Source organism: Leucoraja erinacea, chromosome 17, assembly GCF_028641065.1.
Source record: "Leucoraja erinacea ecotype New England chromosome 17, Leri_hhj_1, whole genome shotgun sequence".
NCBI lineage: Eukaryota > Metazoa > Chordata > Chondrichthyes > Rajiformes > Rajidae > Leucoraja > Leucoraja erinaceus.
This window is the reverse complement of record NC_073393.1, coordinates 19,631,960-19,652,459: the sequence shown is the minus strand read 5'-3', so window position 1 is coordinate 19,652,459 and position 20,500 is coordinate 19,631,960. Positions and strand designations below refer to the sequence as shown.

The window sequence follows — 20,500 nt, the reverse complement described above, 5'->3', positions numbered from 1 at the left end:
CACACCTCCTCCTGAGCCAGTGATGACCCGGCACCCAATTCTCACATGCGTCCAAAAATACAATTGCAGCCACAACCACGGAACTCATCACATCAACCTGCCCAGCGTGATTTGTGGCAGGAAGCATCTCACCTCTCCAACTAATAACTCAATGAATTGACAGACGTTAGGTCCCAATGCAAGATTTTCTTATCATAAAGAAGAAGGGAGTTTGCGTGACTTTGCTGTTAATGTTCAGTGTTTGGTCCATACATCTTATTCTTTAGTCTGCCTCGTAGTCTTTTCCTCTCATTAAATTCCTCTTTAGTTGCAATCTACTTTCTTGCTCGCCCACTTCCTTTACTTTCCCCTTCTCATGCAACAACCCCTGCTTAAGAAGCAGGTAGAGCCACTGTTCCACAGCTCCAGAGGCTCAGGTTCCATCTTGACCTCTGATGCTCTCTGTGGGGAGTTTGCATGTTCTCCTTGTGACTACAGTATGTGAGTCTCCCCAAGATGCTTTGCTTTGGAAAGACACAGAACATTGTTCCTAGTTTGTGTATGAGGAGCAGAATCTAGGGGGATTCATGCAATGTAATGGTGGGATGATTGATTAGAATGTGGAGGGAATGAAAATATGGGATTAACATAAGAGAATTTGTATAAATGGGTGGCTGGCTGTAACTTGGTGGGCGAAAGAGTCCCTTTAAAGAATCTATGATTCTATAGCTACTTAGATTAGATTACCAGAATCACTGTCAGATGACAGCAATAGAGGGAATCCTGCACAATAGCTTAAACTCACTGAGGGACACCCAGATTTCCTCACTCGCATTTAGGTGTAATATACTTTTTGCTCCCATAATCCCATGATCTTAAATCTCATTCCCATATCTGGAAAAGCTATTTTCTGGATCTCTCCAATCCTAGGTTAGTAGCTCAGTTCAAGCAATCCAGATGATGTGGAGCACTGGTTGAAAACAAGCTTCAGTAATGTAACCGTTATAGAGGCTGTAACATCAAGACACATTGCCACCTACCTAATAATACATACTTGTAGTTGATATTGGGGCGGTCAAGTGAGACTGCTGGCTCAGTGGTGTTTCCACACAACAAGAAGGGCACAGAGATATTGAACTGTGGAACTTTGAAGTTCCAGAATGATTCAGTAATGCCCAGTTGCTGAGGCACGAACTCAAATGTGACCTGGAGGGAAACAAGTGTAAGATCAAGATTTAGAATGATGGAGCAGGGCTGATACTACCACCTCTCTCCCCTTTAAACTCTCAGTCCTGAAGTGGGCTCTCGATCTTAAACGTCGACTATCCCTCTGTCCCCACAGATGCTGCTTGGCCCGCTGAGTTCATCAGGCAATTTGCATTTTGCTCCGATACTATCATGAGTGAAATCACTACCAATAGGAACAACCACAACACTTTAAAGACAAATATTCTTCAAGCTTTTAGAATAAAAGTGGCAAATTAAGAAGCCTAAAATGTTTTACAAAGTGATCCAAATCGAGGCAAGGGTGTCATTACTGATACTAACCATCTTTCTTCACATTTATCACTGAGATCAATTCTCATTCGGCACAGTATATCACTCCCACTCAGAAGCCAAAAATATGTACTGCGCACTGCAATTTCCATAAATTGTAGATCATCTTCCAACAATTAGAGGGTAGCTAATGTTATCCCACTTTTTAAGAAAGGAGGGAGAGAGAAAATAGGGAATTAAAGACGAGTTAGCCTGACATCGGTGGTGAGGAAGATGCTGGAGTCAATTATAAGAGATGAAATAGCGGCGCATTTGGATAGCAGTAACAGGAATAGTCCGATTTACGAAGGGAAAATCATGCTTGACTAATCTTCTGGAGTTTTTTGAGGATGTAACAAGGAAAATACAAAGGATACAAAGTACATTTATTATCACATACACCAATTGGTGTAGTGAAATTTGACTTGCCATTGCAGCACACAAATAAAGATAACACACAACATTAAAGAATTTAACAATAAACATAAAAACATCCCCCCACAATGGTTCCCACTGTGGGGGAAAGGCACCAAAAGTCCAGTCCCGTCCCCTGTTCACCCATAGTCGGGCCTATTGAGGCCTCCGCAGTCGCCGCTACAGCAGCCCGATGCTTAAAAAACACGTTGAAAAATTTGCGCTGACCAGAATGAAGCCACAACTAGTTCCGAGAATGTGGGAACTACTCACAACCATGAAGGCGATTCCTGGCAACATCCGGCGACCTCGTAGTCTCCTGTAGTCGCCTAAAAAGTCGCCTAAGCGGGACAGGCCCATAAGGAAATTTGGGGTGTCGCCAATGACTCTTATGAACTGTTACAGTATAAAGCATCCTATCAGGATGCATCACAACTTAAAAGGGCAGCATGGTGGCGAAGCGGTTGAGTTACTGGCTTACAACGCCAGAGACCCAGGTTCGATCCTCACTATGGGTGCTTGTCTGTATAAAGTTTATGCGTTCTCCTCATGGCCTGCGTGAGTTTTCTCTGGTATCTCCAGTTTCCTCTCACACTCCAAAGACGTACAGGTTTGTTGGTTAATTGACTTGGTTTAATTGTAAAATTATCCCTTGTGTGTGTAGGAAAGTCTCAGTGTGCGGGGGTCGCTGTTCGGCGCAGACTCAGTGGGGAGAAGGGCCTGTGTCAACACTGTAACAAGACTAAACTTGGTTTAGCAGCAGCTCTGCCCAAAATAGCAAGAAATTGCAGAGAGTTATGGATGTAGCCCAGTCTATCACTTGTCTGTAAAGTAATGCTATAATGTTTTAATACTATATTGTGCATCTGATATTTGTTTACTTGCACTAGCTGTTGTATTTCTATATGGCCCTATTGAACTCATGTATGGTATGATTTGACTGAAAACAAAGCTTTTCATTCTATCTTGGTGCATATGACAATAATAAATCAATACCAACAGCCTACCAAGTTGTGCACCTTTAACCTTATTACACAGAGGAATGTGCCTGCAATGCGCTCCCAAGGGAAGTCATGAAAGCAGATACAATAGAAACATTTAGAGGCATTTAGACAGACACATGAACAGATTGGGAATGGAGGGATATGGACCATGCACAGCTAGATGGAATTAGTTTAAGATGGCATGATGATCAACACAAATATGATGGGCTGTAAGGCTTTTTCCTGTGCTATAATGTTCTATATTCTATGTTCCAATGCAGGCTCTGAACTGACCTCAGTCTTCCTCCCTGCTGTGATATATCCTTTTTCTGCCAGTAAGCTGAAAGCTGGTTCCCTTCGTAAATCTGGTGCAGTCTCATATGTCCACTGAAAGGAGTAGTCTTTGTTTGTTGGATTCATTATAAAGAAGGATCTATAGAAAGTAAGCAGACAGTTATTTCATGCAAAATAGCCAACACTTTGCCCAAAAGAAGTGAAGCCGATATTTAATTGCAAAGTACAATATAATTCACGACAACACATAAACAGATGTTTCATTGGCCCCAATGTTTGATACCAGTAAATTAGTGACATAGTGGATTAATTGGGAATGAGGAAACTGCAATCTTTTACCTGCTGAAGATGATATAGATTTGTGACTTTAAGTAATGGTTGCGTAATGTTTGTCACTCTAAACTGTCATTCACAGCTCAAGTGCTTAGATGCAAAGGACAGATATCAAAGATAATAACAACTGATGATGCTGCAGATAAACATCCTGCTCGGCATCTGAACAACACAATCATTATTTTTTGTTCCCTGATCCTGGCTGATCTGATGCTTCATTTGTTTGTTCCTTGAATTTATTTCTATAGATTATATGTTTCACTCTCACATTAATGAGTTTAATGCTAATTATCTGGCACATTAAAGATTTGCATGAAAAGATGAACCATTTTAGAAAAGCAAGCCAGAGTTTGTTTTCTGTTGAAGAGCAATTATTCCTTGACATCTGACGGTTTAAAATAATAGAGAAAGCTTCCCTCTTAAATTTGAAAAGGATTTTCAATTCAGTACAAAATATTGAATGGTAAATGTGAAGATTTAAATGCTTAATTTAGATGCACCCGGCCTCCACCTCAACCGGTGAGCTCCAATGATCCGTTTCTTGAGGTAACTAGTATATATCATGTCTTTTCCGCTGACTAGAGCCCAGCCGCTGCACTCATTGTTCCCAGTCACATTACTCCCAGTGTATGTGACTTTGGGGGTCACTGCAGTTCCCAGTGTGCCTGCTGCAACCCATTGAGAAAGCAGCAAGGCCATGCTCATGAACATCCTGCAAACCTTCCAACAGCTCGTGCTGTCAAAGGTATTTTACTAACACTAAGGGGCAGAAAACGCTGGTGGGTGTTGTGTACAGGCCACCTAACAGTAGTAGTGAAGTTGGAGGTTACACAGAAAAGCTGGAGAAACTCAGCGGGTGCAGCAGCATCTATGGAGCGAAGGAAATAGGCAACGTTTCGGGCCGAAACCCTTCTTCAGACTGATCAGGGGTGGGGGTGGGTGGGGACAAGAAAGGGAAAAGGAGGAGTAGCCGGAAGGCTGGAGGGTGGGAGGAGACAGCAGGGGAGCTGAGGAAGGGGAGGAGACAGCAAGGACTAACAGAATTGGGAGAAGTCGATGTTCATGCCCCCGGGGTGCAGACTCCCCAAACGGAATATGAGGTGCTGTTCCTCCAATTTCCGGTGCTGCTCGCTGTGGCCATGGAGGAGACCCAGGACAGAGAGGTCAGAGGCGGAGTGGGAGGGGGAGTTGAAGTGCTGAGCCACCGGGAGGTCAGCTAGGTTATTGCGGACCGAGCGGAGGTGTTCGGCGAAACGATCGCCCAACCTCCGCTTGGTCTCACCGATATAGATCTGCTGACATCTAGAGCAGCGGACGCAATAGATGAGGTTGGAAGAGATGCAGGTAAACCTCTGTCGCACCTGGAACGATTGCTTGGGTCCCTGAAAGGAGTTGAGGGGGGAGGTAAAGGGACAAGTGTTGCATCTGCTGCGGCCGCAAGGGAAAGTGCCCGGGGAGGGGGTGGACCGAGAGGGAAGGGAAGAATTGACAAGGGAGTTATGGAGGGAGCGGTCTTTGCGGAAGGCAGATATGGGGGGAGATGGGAAGATGTGGCCAGTAGTGGGGTCACGTTGGAGGTGGCGAAACTGCCGGAGGATTATTTTTTGTATGTGATGGCTGGTGGGGTGAAAGGTGAGGACTAGGGGGACTCGGCCCTTGTTGCGAGTGCGGGGATGGGGAGAGAGAGCAGTGTTGCGGGGTATGGAAGAGACCCTGGTGCGAGCCTCATTTATGGTGGAGGAGGGGAACCCCCGTTCCCTGAATAGTGAGGACATTTCAGATGTCCTGGTGTGGAACGCCTCATCCGTGGAGCAGATACGGCGTAGACGGAGGAATTGGGAGTAGGGGATGGAGTCCTTACAGGAAGCAGGGTGGGAAGAAGTGTAGTCCAGATAGGCCACATCTTCCCATCTCCCCCCATATCTGCCTTCCGCAAAGACCGCTCCCTCCATAACTCCCTTGTCAATTCTTCCCTTCCCTCTCGGTCCACCCCCTCCCCGGGCACTTTCCCTTGCGGCCGCAGCAGATGCAACACTTGTCCCTTTACCTCCCCCCTCAACTCCTTTCAGGGACCCAAGCAATCGTTCCAGGTGCGACAGAGGTTTACCTGCATCTCTTCCAACCTCATCTATTGCGTCCGCTGCTCTAGATGTCAGCAGATCTATATCGGTGAGACCAAGCGGAGGTTGGGCGATCGTTTCGCCGAACACCTCCGCTCGGTCCGCAATACCCTAGCTGACCTCCCGGTGGCTCAGCACTTCAACTCCCCCTCCCACTCCGCCTCTGACCTCTCTGTCCTGGGTCTCCTCCATGGCCACAGCGAGCAGCACCGGAAATTGGAGGAACAGCACCTCATATTCCGTTTGGGGAGTCTGCACCCCGGGGGCATGAACATCGACTTCTCCCAATTCTGTTAGTCCTTGCTGTCTCCTCCCCTTCCTCAGCTCCCCTGCTGTCTCCTCCCACCCTCCAGCCTTCCGGCTACTCCTCCTTTTCCCTTTCTTGTCCCCACCCACCCCCACCCCTGATCAGTCTGAAGAAGGGTTTCGGCCCGAAACGTTGCCTATTTCCTTCGCTCCATAGATGCTGCTGCACCCGCTGAGTTTCTCCAGCTTTTCTGTGTAACCTTCGATTCTCCAGCATCTGCAGTTCCCTCTTTAACACAACGTAGTGAAGTTGGAGATGGTATCAAACAGGAAATTAGAAATGCGTGCGACAAAGGCAAAACAGTTATAATGGGTGACTTCAATCTACATATAGATTGGGTGAATCAAATTGGCAGGGGTGCTGAAGAAGAGGATTTCTTGGAATGTATGCGGGATAGTTATCTAAATCAACATGTAGATGAACCAACGAGAGAGCAGGCTATTTTAGACTGGGTATTGAGTAATGAGGAAGGGTTAGTTAGCAATCTTGTTGTACCTGCCCCCTTGGGCAAGAGTGACCATAATATGGTTGAGTTCTTCATTAGGATGGAGAGTGACATTGTTAATTCAGAAACAATGGTTCTGAACTTAAAGAAAGGTAACTTTGAGGGTATGAGACGTGAATTGCCCAAGATTGACTGGCAATTAATTCTAAAAGGGTTGACGGTGGATATGCAATGGAAGACATTTAAAGGCTGCATGGATGAACTACAAAAATTGTTCATACCAGTTTGGCAAAAGAATAAATCAGGGAAGGTAGTACATCCATGGATAACAAGGGAAATCAGGGATAGTATCAAAGCGAAGGATGATGCGTACAAATTAGCCAGAAAAAGCAGCATACCGGAGGACTGGGAGAAATTCAAAGACCAGCAGAGGAGGACAAAGGGCTTAATTAGAAAAGGGAAAATAGATTATGAAAGAAAACTGGCAGGGAACATTAAAAACTGACTGCAAAAGTTTTTATAGATATGTGAAAAGAAAGAGATTAGTTAAAACAAATGTAGGTCCCTTGCAATCAGAAACAGGTGAGTTGATCAAGGGGAACAAGGATATGGCGGACCAATTGAATAACTACTTTGGTTCCGTCTTCACTAAGGAAGACATAAATAATTTGCCGGAAATAGCAGGGGACCGCGGGTCAAAGGAGTTGGAGGAATTGAGTGAAATCCAGGTTAGCCGGGAAGTGGTGTTGGAAAACGGGAAAGCAGACTATTATCTAAATGGTGGCCGATTGGGAAAGGGGGAGATGCAGCGAGACCTGGGTGTCATGGTACACCAGTCATTGAGTTGGATGTTCAGCCATGATCATATTGAATGGCGGTGCAGGCTCGAAGGGCCGAATGGCCTACTCCTGCACCTAATTTCTATGTTTCTTTGTTTCTATTTCCCACTAGTTAGTCTCTCATGATCACAGCTATTTAAAATCAGAAAAATACATACATTTAAAAAAAAAATTAAATTATAAAAAATTTACCTGAAACATGTTCTGAAGATGGAAATTGTTAGAAAATTGAGAAAATTTGTAATGTGGTCAACTTGAGAAACTTACATACTGGAAAAGATTGATGGGAAATTCTACTTCAAATTAATTTAAAGGTCATGTTCGAAGAGGTAGCAATTAGTTTAGACAGGGCTGCCAACTCTCACGCTTTGAGCGTGAGACTCACGCCCTCAAGCAAACTCTCACGCCCTCACGCGCATCAGAAATTTCTCACGCTCAGTGGTGAGAAATGTTGTGATCAACGAAAATTTTAAAACTCGGATAAACTGCATGGTCCGCGAGTGTTGGAGAGCCGGGGCTGAAGGAGGGATGGGAGCAGAACCAGCGGCCGAAACAGATGCGGGGAGCCGGGACGGACGAGTGTTTGCCGGGGCCGGCGTGTTGCTCGCTGTAGCTCTGGCCATGGAGCACTCTGGACAGTGGATGTCCCGGGCGTCGGAGGTGTCAGAAGCGCCGCTGCCGCGAGAGTCTCTGTGCCAAAGGGACAGACTCTCAAAGGGCGGTAGAGAGAGAGGGGAAGGAGACAGGGAGACAGTGGGGAGAGAGGGGGGGGGGTGTGTGTGGTGAGAGGAGAGAGAGGGGAGAGACATGGGGTGGTGAATGGAGAGAGAGAAGAGGGAGGGGGGGAAGAGAGAAAGGGGTGAGAGGGAAGAGGGAAGAGAGAGAGAGAGAGGGGGTGGAGAGGGAGTAGAGGGTAGGAGAGAATGGGGAGAGAGAAGGGGAAAGAGAGAGGGGTGGTAAAAGAGAGGGGGAAGAGGAGTGGGAGGGGGAGAGAGAGAGAAACGGGGGAAAGAGAGAGATAGTGGGCAAAGAAAAGAGAGATAGACAGAGGAGAAAGAGAGGGGGAGAGAGGGCAAGTGGAAGAGTGAGGTAGGAGGGAGAAATGGGGAAGAGAGAGGAGGAGAGAGGGGGGGAAGAGAGAGGTGAGAGGAGAGACAGAGAGAGAGGGGAAAGAGAGAGGGGGGAGAGTGTGTGGAGAGGGGGAGAGAGAGGGGGAGAGAGAGAGGGGGGAGAGAGAGAGAGAGAGAGTTGGGGATAGAGAGATGAGGGGGAGAGATGGAGGAGAGGGAGAGAGAGAGAGAAAGAGAGGGGGGAGAGAGAGAGAGGAGATAGATAGATAGGGGAAAGAGGATAGATAGATAGATAGAGGGAGAGAGAGGGGAGAGAGAGGGGAGAGAGGGGGAGAGGAGAGAGGGGACAAGAGAGAGGGGACAAGAGAGAGGGAGGAGAGAGATGGGAGAGAGGGGGAGAGAGGAGAGAGCGAGGGGGGAGAGAGAGAGTGGGAGAGAGAAGAGAGAGGGGGAGAGAGAGAGTGGGAGACAGAGAAGTGAGGGAAGGGGAGAGAGTGAGAGGGGGAGACAGGGGAGAGAGAGGGGGTGAGAGGAGAGACAGAGAGGGAGAGGGAGAGAGAGAGAGAGAAGAGAGGGGGGAGAGAGAGAGAGTCTCTGTGTCGAATTTGCCCAGGTGACCGGCATGGATCAGGCTGCGGCTCGGTGCATCCTGGAGGACAACCAGTGGCTGCTGGAAGTAAGTACCAAGCACTGGGTAGAAACGGTGGAAGGTAGTGGACTTCAAATGGGGGTGGTTGGAGAAAGCATCCTGCTTGCCTGCTAGATTTTCACTTACTGTAACTGCAGGAAAAATGTTCCCGATGTTGGGGGCGTTCAGAACCATGGGTCACAGTTTAAGAATAAAGGGGGGGGGGGGGGCAGTTAGGACTGAGATGAGGACAAACTTTCTTCACGTAGAGAGTTGTGAATCTGTGGAATTCTCTGCCACAGAAGGCAGTGCAGGCCAATTCACTGGATGTTTTCAAGAGAGAGTTACATTTAGTTCTTGGGGCTAACGACATCAAGGGATATGGGGAAAAAACAGGAAAGAGGTACTGATTTTAGATGAATAGCCATGATCATATTGAATGGCAGTGCTGGCTCGAAGGGCCGAATGGCCTATTCCTGCACCTATTTTCTATGTTTCTATGCTTGAGTATATGGCAATAAAACTCGATCACTTGATTTTGAAGCATTCATGCATGGTGTAGGTATAATGTAGTCATAGAGTGATAGAGTATGAAAACAGGCCCTTCGGCGCAACTTGCCCACACCCGCCAACATGTCCCAGCTACGCTACCTGCTTTTGGTCCATACATCCAAACCTGTCCTATCCATGTATCAAAATTTTTCTTAAATGTTGGGATGGTCCCTGCCTCAACTACCTCCTCTGGCAGCTTGTTCCATACACCCATCACCCTTTGTGTGTTTAAAGTTACCCCTTAAAAAGTCACCTCTTAAAAATACTTCATACAAAAAAAATTGAAATCATACTTCTACAGTGCGCTAAAACATGATTTTAATACATCAAATTAAAAAAAGTTCCTACCCTTCTAATGAAAAATGATGAAATGATTCAATTTATTGTCATTGTCAGTGAACAGTACAGAGACAACGAAATGCATTTTAGCATCTCCCTTGAAAGGGAGACACAGGGCGTCGCGGTGTGCCCGCGCCTGCCGCCGTACATTCCATTACAGGCAAAGGTGGGTGAAGTGTCTTGCCCAAGGACACAACGACAGTATGCACTCCAAGCGGGATTTGAACCGGCTACCTTCCGGTCGCCAGCCGAACTCTTAGCCCATTGTGCTATCTGTCGCCCTGTCCTATCCATGTCTGTCTTCCACGCCCTCTCCCCACTCGGTTGCTCCACTCCCTCACCGGGTACCCCCAAGGCCAGTGATCAGTGATCGCACAGCCTCCCCTTTTCAAAAACGCTCCAATCCAATTTAAAGCATATATATTGCATTGAAGTGTAAGTTATAAGAATCGCTACAGTATGCACCATATTGCACAATTTCAAGCTGAAAAATGCAAATGTGCCATACCAATGGGAGGGGGAAATGGAAAATTGCACTCATTAACGGGGGAAATGGAGAAAATGGCTGTCGGGCAAGGCAAGACAAGTTCCAGCTGTGAGCAGATAGAGGCAACTCCCACTGAGATAAACAGGGATCAAATACTATTAAGAGAAGTAGGCTATAGTGATTAAGCTGGAAAGAATACAGAGAAGATTTACGAGGACTTGAAGGCCTGAGCAATAGGTGTCGGATAAAATAGGACTTTATGCCTTGGAGGCCGGAAGACTAAAGGGTGATCTTATAGGGATGTACAAAATCATGAAGGGAATAGATAGGGTGAATGTACAGAGTCTTTTACCCAGGGTGGGAGAATTAAGAGTCAGAGGTGATCGGTTTGAAGTGATAGTGGGGGAAGATTGAATAGGAACCTGAAGGGCACCTTTTTGGCTCAGAGGATGATCAGTACATGGAATAAAGTTCCAGATGAGGTAGTTGAGGCATGTACTACAACGGCATTAAAAAAAACATTTGAACAGGTACATAGATAGGAAAGATTTAGAGTGATGTGGTCCAAAAGTGGGAAATGGAACTAGCTTAGATGGGGCATCTTGCTCAGCATGGACGAGTTGGGCAGAAGGGTCAGTTTCCATACTTTATGACTCAATGTTAGGGATTGATTATTATATAAATGCAAAATCCACACATAATGTGAACGTTATAAGTTGGTGTGCCAGTGAAATATCTTGGAGCCCTCATTTGAAATGCTTCCCCAGTACACTTGGCCAAGGCCTGAATAAACTGACTTATTCAAGAGACTCAGCTCTGTGATGACACCTTCTCTGTATGCTAGCCCAATCTGAGCTGTAAAATTAAGAGGGTGACTCGGCCCCACGGGAAGCAATCAAGGTGCAGATTAGACACTCAAATCCCTCCAACACAGTCAATTTATTGCAATTAATTACAAAGGAGCATATTAATAAAAATGAAATTTAAATAAAGGAAGCCATTTACCTTTCAAGGAAATTTTATGACCCATTCTATTAAACAGAGCCGTGACTGGCATAAAGTCAAGGGTCCAAGTACAAATTGCACGTGGTCCTGCACTTTGCTAAGTTGTGGAAAGCCCTCCGGAGGTAAAACAAGCGATTTGATGCAGCCACATACTACCACCAATGCATTGGATAACTCTACATTGCAGTGCACATGGGTGTAACTTCAGAACATTCTAACACATGAGAAGCTAATGCTCATAAAATTTAACCCATTCAGTCCAAGGGTGAAGTTCTTCCATACAAACCCCTTAACATTTAAAAAAAAAAATTCTGACTGTTTTTAAATGTCTCAGATTTTCAGAAACATTTACAGAGGTGGGAGGGATCGTTGAAAGCACAACTTATCAGGTGGCTCTCAGGGGCCTTCATGGTTGGCAGGAGGAGAGGGGCTGAGTTGCTGCAAAAGGTGATCGTAGCGAGTGAACGCGAGGCTTGGGTTGTGCGAGTGGCATCTGGTGCACTTGGACATCATTATCATGGTCACTTGAAGAGCCACAGCCCACTGGGAGTTTGGCCCACTGCTGGCAAGGCTTGGGATGGTGGTATTGGAGCGACCAGGGCCTAAGAGCCAGTGAGATCAGGATGTATACTGAACACCATGATAGATGTTTTAATGCAGCATGGGCAGACCTCCTGCTCGTCATTACCCCCTGCAGTTAGGTAAGGTGAGGATGCCGGAGTGGTCCACCTGATTTTTCTCTCCCAGCACTGCCCGAGTAATTTCAGCAGTCTTAGTGTGTGCACTTCAATGAATTTCTATAAACTGAATGCGTTTGGGTTAACATGTTTCTATTAATTTTATTATTAAAAATTATTTCAATGCTCTGCCTCTGTTTTCTATCATGACGGAAACAAGTATGCTTTCCCGTGAGCATGTCACTATGTTTCCAAAGCACGAGACCTGATCCACTTTCAGATCTGAATGTAGCAAATGAGCACTGTGTGAATTTTACATGCTCAACTCAATGCTGTCCTTTGCTATGTGCAGGGTTGCCTTTCACCAGTCCTGCCAGGAGACTCACCTCTGCAATGCGGGCTCAAAAAATAGGGAAAATAAAAAGTTGCTCTCAAAAACTCTGCAGAATACCAGTTAATTTCTTAGCCTGCCTTTCTCCAAATCTTCTCTCAATCCGGGGAGTAAAGTTGGTAAAAAACAAACCCACCTCTATTCTTCTCAAATTGTTCATGAAAGGAACCATAGAATTAGACAAAATGGCAGGCTTGGCTTCTTTAAAATTTGAAAGAAGTGAAGGATTTATTTGGGTGCTGTTTTCTTATAATTGGTAGATGGCAGTGTGGCTATATGATTCCTAAATGGATTAAAAAACAATGAGATTTGACATGCTGGAGATCAGCGGATAGATGCTGCTGAGGAAATTCATTCATCTTAGTTTATCTCATCCTCACAGAATGAACCTTTACAGTAAAGAAAGCGAATGGCATGTTGGCTTTCATAGCAAGAGGATTTGAGTATAGGAGCAGGGAGGTTCTACTGCAGTTGTATAGGGTCTTGGTGAGACCACACCTGGAGTATTGCGTGCAGTTTTGGTCTCCAAATCTGAGGAAGGACATTATTGCCATAGAGGGAGTGCAGAGAAGGTTCACCAGACTGATTCCTGGGATGTCAGGACTGTCTTATGAAGAAAGACTGGATAGACTTGGTTTATACTCTCTAGAATTTAGGAGATTGAGAGGGGATCTTATAGAAACTTACAAAATTCTTAAGGGGTTGGACAGGCTAGATGCAGGAAGATTGTTCCCGATATTGGGGAAGTCCAGGACAAGGGGTCACAGCTTAAGGATAAGGGGGAAATCCTTTAAAACCGAGACGAGGAGAACTTTTTTCACATAGAGAGTGGTGAATCTCTGGAACTCTCTGCCACAGAGGGTAGTTGAGGCCAGTTCATTGGCTATATTTAAGAGGGAGTTAGATGTGGCCCTTGTGGCCAAGGGGATCAGAGGGTATGGAGAGAAGGCAGGTACGGGATACTGAGTTGGATGATCAGCCATGATCATATTAAATGGCGGTGCAGGCTCGAAGGGCCGAATGGCCTACTCCTGCACCTAATTTCTATGTTTCTATGTTTCTATGTCCCTATCACAACATCAAGCTGCTCACCAAATGAGTCCAATCATCTTGCCTTCAGTGCCTTATCCAGAAGACCCTTCCATCCACTCGTTAGCTTGGCCTGAACACCTCTCTGACATCAATGCTGAATTTGTTTGTCGGAAGGCTGGGTATGTTGGGATTTTTCCCCCTGGATGATAGGGGACTGATAAGTGACCTTTCAGGGATTTATAAAATGAAGAGAGGCATAGAAAAGGTGGATGGTTAGTCATTTTCCCAGGGTAGAGGAGTCTAAAACCAGAGAGCATCGGTTTAGGATGAGAGAGAAAATGTTTGAAGGGGGACTGATGGGTGAATTTTTCACACAGATGGGTGTGTGGAATGAAATGCCACAGGACACGGGGGAGAGGGGAATAATTACAATGTTTAAAAGACTTTTGAACAAATATATGACTAGGATATATGATCAAATATATCAGCACCTCTACTTCCTGAGAAGACTACGGAGAGTCGGTTTGTCAAGGAGGACTCTCTCTAACTTCTACAGGTGCACAGTAGAGAGCATGCTGACCGGTTGCACCGTGGCTTGGTTCGGCAACACTTGAGCGCCCTGGAAAGGAAAAGACTGCAAAAAGTAGTAAACACTGCCCAGTCCATCATCGGCTCTGGTTAGTTATGTTGCTGTAGGTTTGCAGACCTTCCTTCCATCGAGGGGATTTATCGCAGTCGCTGCCTCAAAAAGGCTGGCAGTATCATCAAAGACCCACAACATCCTGGCCACACACTCATCTCCCTGCTACCTTCAGGTAGAAGGTCCAGGAGCCTGAAGACTGCAACAATCAGGTTCAGAATAGCTACTTCCCCACAGCCATCAGGCTATTAAACCTGGCTCGGACAAAACTTTGATTATTAATAACCAATTATCTGTTATTTGCACTTTATCATTTTATTTATTCATGTGTGTATATATTTATATTATAGTATATGGACATATTGATCTGTTTTGTAGTAAATGCCTACTATGTTCTGTGTGCTGAAGCAAAGCAAGAATTTCATTGTCCAATCAGGTACACATGACAATAAACTCACTTGAACTTGAACTTGAAGGATTTAGACCAAATGCAGGCAAATGAGACTAGCTCAGATAGTTATCTTGGGCCGAGGGGCCTGTTTCCATGCTGTGTAACTCTAACACACAATGCAGAATTAGTGGTGAGAACGGAAGCTAGAATCTTTTTAAAAAGGAAACTGAGCGACTTTCTAAAAAAAAGGAAGAAAATAACCTGAGAAGTGTGGAATGGGATCTTTGAGAGAGAGGCTTCTGGTGTGATAATGAGAGGAGATATCAGATGAAAATCATTGCACATGGACTTTAATGACACTTCAAATTTTTTTAGTCTCTAAACCTACAGAAACAGAACTAATCAGACTGGGATTGGATCAAAGAAACTGCAGAAGCACAAAGTTCGAATCACAGCGGTGCAACTGGTTGAGCTGCTGCCTCACAATGCCAGAGACCCGGGTTCAATCTTGACCTCAGGTGCTGTCTACATGGAGTTTGCACATTCTCTCTGTGATCACGTGGGTTTCCTCTGGGTGCACCAGTGGTCTCCCACATCCTAAAGATGTGCGAGTTTATAGGTTAATTAGCCTCCACAAAATGATCACTGGTGTGTAAGGATAAAGTGGAATAACATAAAACTAGTGTGTACGGATGATCAATGGTTGGCATGGTTTCATTGGGCCAAAGGGCCTGTTTCCATACTGTATCTTGAAACTAAAGCTGGGGTTGCTTGAAGCAGTCAGCAGATCAGGCTGGAGCAGTGGGGAGAAAAACTAAGTTTTGGGTCAAAGGTTCTTCTATTGGAGACATGAGAAAAAAACAAGAATGTCAATTTGCAGAGAGGGTAAGAGGGAGAATCAGCAGTTGGAGGCAGAATAATAAAAAATGAATACATTTAAACAGAGAGGCACTGCTTTGGAGAAAATAATGGAATAATTACCTGCAATTGTTACATTGAATGTGTCATTTTCAATTCATCTTTCACATATGAATTGAATATTATGAGAGGGAATTTTATTCCAGACCTTGTATTTTTTGTAAATATTTGTGACTAATGTACATCAGAAATTCTGTTAACCTAGCTAGTATTGTGGGTTGAGGGGTTCAATGTATTCAGGCAGAAGATGAGGTGTTGGTGACGTGTGCTCAGAGCATGGGTTTCGATGGTGCAATGTGGAGTGCGGGAAGTCAAAGGCAGGGAGGTGAGAATTGAAGTTAAAGCAACCTGAAGCTTTGAGTTGTATTGTAAACCAAACCAAAGATATCATCCAATCTGTGTTTAGTTTCTCCAGATTGAGGAAATCAGAATGCGAACACCAAATAAAATGCACAGGATTAGAAGAAATACAGGTACCTCACTGCTTCACCTGGAAAGACAGACTCTACTGCTCGGTAACGGTAAGGGAAGAGATAAAAGGATTGATGTTCACCTTCTGTATTTACAAGGGACGGTGCAAGGGAAAGGGATCGGTTGGTGAGATGGGAAAGCTGGCTGGGAAGGTAATTCTTTAGAATGTTGACAGCAGAAATCGGGGGTCACATTGGGAGTGAAGAAATCCGAGTGGGTGATCTGTTGAATGTGGAGGTTTGTGAGGTCAATGCAAGAACATAGGAACTGGTAAGAGAGGAGATGAAAGCAGAACTATTGTAAAAGGAGAGCCAATGTGAAGTGTAGAGAAAGAATGTCATCAGATGGGGTGATCGAGGTGGATGGTATTGCAATAGAAGCTTAATAAGAACTGAGGAACAAAGAAGAAAAATTGGGAAGGGCAAGTGACTGTTGTGCTCATGGGTGAGGCTTTTAGGATCAGTGACTACTGTTCTATTAGCTTTAATATATTTATGCAAGACAAGAGAAAGATAAGTTTTGGTCAGGAAAAAGGAAGCAAGGGATAGGTGTGGGCAGTTGGGATCAAATGCATTCCTGGAGGAGAAACATACTTAAGAAGGAAATCAGGAGGGCAAAAAGGGGTCTGGAGATGGCTGGCAGATAATATTAAGGGAAATCCAGAGAGATTTTATGTACATATAGGGGAAAAGGGTGACAAGAGAGAGAATAGGACACCCCAGAAACCCAATTGGTTACCTGTGTGTGTGGTCGCAGGAGACAGGCAAAGACCTTAATTAGTATTTGTCCTCTGTTTTTACTTTAAGACATGTAGACTAAGGAATTTGGGACAGTTAACTGAGGCGTCACACACACACTAACCACCCCCCACACACACATTAACCTCCCGCCCACACACACACTAACTCTCCCCCTGATATTATATTAATATTATTCTTTCGCTCCTTTTAACCCATCCCTCGCCCTATCCGCTCACACATAGCCCCCAACAGCGCATGCATGGCTAGAGAGAGAGGGGACAGAAAGAGAGAGGGCAGAGAGAGAGAGAGAGAGGGTAGACACTGAGAGGGAGCAGAGAGAGAGAGGACAGAGAGGACAGAGAGGTTGGCAGAGAGAGAGACAAAGAGGGCAGAGAGGGAGGCAGAGGGAGAGAGACAGAGGGCAGAGAGAGAGAGATGCAGAGAGAGAGAGAGAGGCAGCGAGAGATGCAGAGAGGCAGAGAGAGGGGCTAGAGTGAGGGGCAGAGAGGTACAGAGACAGAGAGAGGGCAGAGATACAGAGAGGGGGCAGAGAGGGGGCAGAGACAGAGAGGGGGCAGAGACAGAGAGAGAGAGGGGAGACAGAGAGGGGGCAGAGACGGCAGGCAATCATCGACCCGAGGAAGGCTGCGGGCGGACGTGGACTCAAGGCAGGCCGCGGGCATCAATCTGAGGACCCGGAGCGAGGCGGGGTTGGGGGTTGACGTCACTCGAAGCCCGTGGAACATTTTGTGTGTGAGATGGCGCCGAGCAGACCCATTGTGATGTCATCAGTGAAAGCTCGTTGTTTAAATTCAAAGTCTTTTGATATTTTAAAACATTTTTGTAATGTCGAAAAATAAAGCATGAAATGTTCAGATAAGGTGAATTTGGACACGACGGAAAAAATAGCAACCAGAATATGTAAAAATATTATCGTTACCGCTTCGAATTTTCAACTCAAAGATTTAAAAGTAATATATATTAATTAAACAGTTTTCTCTGAATGGTCTTGTTTGATGATATTTTGTCATACCTCTTATTGACTGTGTTCAGTCCCACAGCTTGAAACTCGATGACACGTGTATTGAGGTCGAGAGTAACCCCCGCGTGAGTACCCAATGGGCCACTTAGTTCAGGGTTGCGCCTATGGCTGCTGATATAATTGGAGTCTTCCATCTCAAAATGACAATATGGCAGGAGACTGTGGCCTGTCACGGGTATCTTTGGACCTTTCAAACCCGTCTTTAAATTTGGGATGCTGGGAAAATAAAAGGAGCAGAGAATGTCACAAATATCATCAATCTTCATCATTTATATAGGCTGCCTGAAGTACTATCAATAGCAATATAGATGTGTGTGCTGAATGAGCATGTGCACATGTGCCTGTGTGGGAATGAGCACATATCAGTGCTTTGTGCATGTGTGCACCAAGTGTATGCATATTTATATGCACATGTATGTTTGCAAATATGACTGCATGGAGTGAGTGTGTGGTTGCATGAGTATGTAACAAACACACACATGTGGTTGCACGTTTATATTCATGTTTGTGCACATGTGTGTGCAGACATGTTTCTGCGTGTGCATGTGTGTGTGCGTGTGTGTGTGTGTGCATGTGTGTGTGTATATATGTGTGCGTGTGCGTGTGTGTGTGTGTGCGTGTGTGCATATTTGTGTCTTTGTGAGTGTGAAGTGAGAAGCTTCAGTTTCCCTGTTCAGAGCCCTCATGCCCTGATTGTTAAACATTAACTTGCTGGAAAGGTGGTGCCTTGCAATGATTGGCCTCTCAACCATGCCTATTTGCACCTGCATGGAAGGTCCGAGCACATTTCTGAGCAAGGGCCTAGAGGGTTTCCATGCATTGGGGAATTTATACTTAGATGTCTTTAGAGCAGACAAAAAGATAAATAAGACATAGAAACATAGAAAATAGGTGCAGGAGTGGGCCATTTGGCCTTCGAGCCAGCACCGTCATTCAATATGATCATGGCTGATCATCCAAAATCAGTATCCTGTTTCGGCTTTTTCTACATATTTCTTGATTTCCCTTAGCCCTAAGAACTAGAGCTAAATCTAACTCTCATGAAAACACTCAGTGAATTGGTCTCCACTACCTTCTGTGGCAGAGAATTCCACAAATTCACTAGGGTGAAAATGTTTTTCCTCATCTCAATCCTAAATGGCCTACTACTTATTCTGTGACCCCCAGATTATGGACTCCTCCAACATCGGGAACATTTTTCCTGCATCTACCCTGTCCAATCCTCTAAGAATTTTATATGTTTGTATAAGATCCCCTCTCATCCTAAATTCCTGTGAATACAAGCCCAGTCAACTCATTCTTTCATCATATGTCAATCCCGCCATTCCAGGAATTAACCTGGTGAATTTACGTTGCGCTTCCTCAATAGCAATAATGTTAAATTAGGAGACCAAATTAGGAGACCAAAATTGTGGTCTCATCAGGGCCCTGTACAACCGCAGTAGGACCTCCTTGCTCCTAAACACAAATCCTCTCACAATGAAATGAAAAGGTGTAGAAGAGGCAGACAGAGTGGGTGATGAATATTTCACTGAATGCGATTATTCTAACTTCGAATGTCAGCAGGCATTCACTATTCAAGACAGTGCTATGAACCTCATTACAGATTCCATTTACTTTAACAGCCTCTCTCTGTAGGCGTTCAGGAGAATCTTTACCACATGGCAGATTTAAAACACATTAAATGAGCATCAGTCAGAAGCTGCTATAAATAAACTGTAGCTTATCAAACTTCCTAATAATTAATTATGACAATGTAGGTTAAGCGCTGATTACTTTTATCATGAGAAATGATTATCATAATTTAAACTGCAGGACTGAAATTAATGGGAAAATGTATTTATAGCACTAACTTGCCTCACACCAACATCACATCACAGTTATAGTAATGGAATGGAATGAGATTTCCCAAGCCACTTTTTTAGAGCAGCTAGTTCAGTGGCACCAATGAGATCAGTAAAGCAATGAAGGACGGAGGCTTCCCTGCTATGCTTAATCCCAATGGTACTTGTGGATGATGCAGTAAAACAGGCCAGAGAAAATTTAGTTATTCACTTCCAAGCCTCGACTGAACAAACCCAATTGTATTTTAACTCTTCAAGGGTACACAAGCATATCTTCTTGGTAGGATGAACATAGCAGGAAACATGAGGCTTACATCTTTATCCCATCATATTCATTGTATGCTAACCAAATGGTGCCAGACACTCTTCTCCAAACAGCTGAGCTTTACTGAATACTGACTACTGGTAGGAAGTTGGCATTGATGTCCACAGCGTTTGGTAGCCCTGAGATTTATCTCTGTGCCAGGTTTCCCTCATCATGGATGCAATCTGTGTTGTTTTACGCATGTAATACAAACAGCTGCACCAACTCAGCAGTGTAAATTGGAGATTGATATGTTCTTAGTAAGGGTGTCAAAAGTTAGGGGGCGAAGGCAGGAGAAAGGGATTGAGAGAGAAAAATAGATCAGCCATGATCGAATGGCAGAGCAGACTAAATTGGCTGAATGGCCTAATTCTGCTCCTATGTCTTATGATCTTATGACTTACCAAAATACATCATCACACACTTGTCCATTAAATTCCATCTGCCATTCCATGGCACACTTCCCCAGTTGATCCAGATTCTTTTGTAACCTATGATAACTTTCCACATTGTTCACCAAAACACCAATATCGTGTCATCTGAAAATTCATGAACTATGTTGACTACATTGTGGCTGGCTAGCTCATACTAACCTCATGCAGGTAAGGTTAGATCATATGTGATCCAGAGTGAGCTAACCAACTACCATGACCATTAATCCTGTCAAAGGCTTTGTTAAAGTCAATCTAGACAATGTTCATTGCCCTGCCCTCATCAAT

At 44.8% G+C, this 20,500-nt stretch overlaps 1 protein-coding gene across 1 annotated transcript in view; it reads right to left on the bottom strand.

Annotated features, from left to right (window-relative positions):
• Nucleotides 1-20,500, bottom strand: part of hydin (HYDIN axonemal central pair apparatus protein) — a 341,361-nt gene that overhangs the window by 47,032 nt on the left and 273,829 nt on the right. Inside the window, exons 70-72 of the mRNA XM_055648745.1 lie at nucleotides 17,625-17,849; nucleotides 3,207-3,345; nucleotides 1,020-1,185 (exon numbers count right to left, since the gene is read on the bottom strand). Coding sequence (XP_055504720.1) covers nucleotides 1,020-1,185; nucleotides 3,207-3,345; nucleotides 17,625-17,849 — 530 coding nt within the window. The remainder of the gene's footprint in view (nucleotides 1-1,019; nucleotides 1,186-3,206; nucleotides 3,346-17,624; nucleotides 17,850-20,500) is intronic.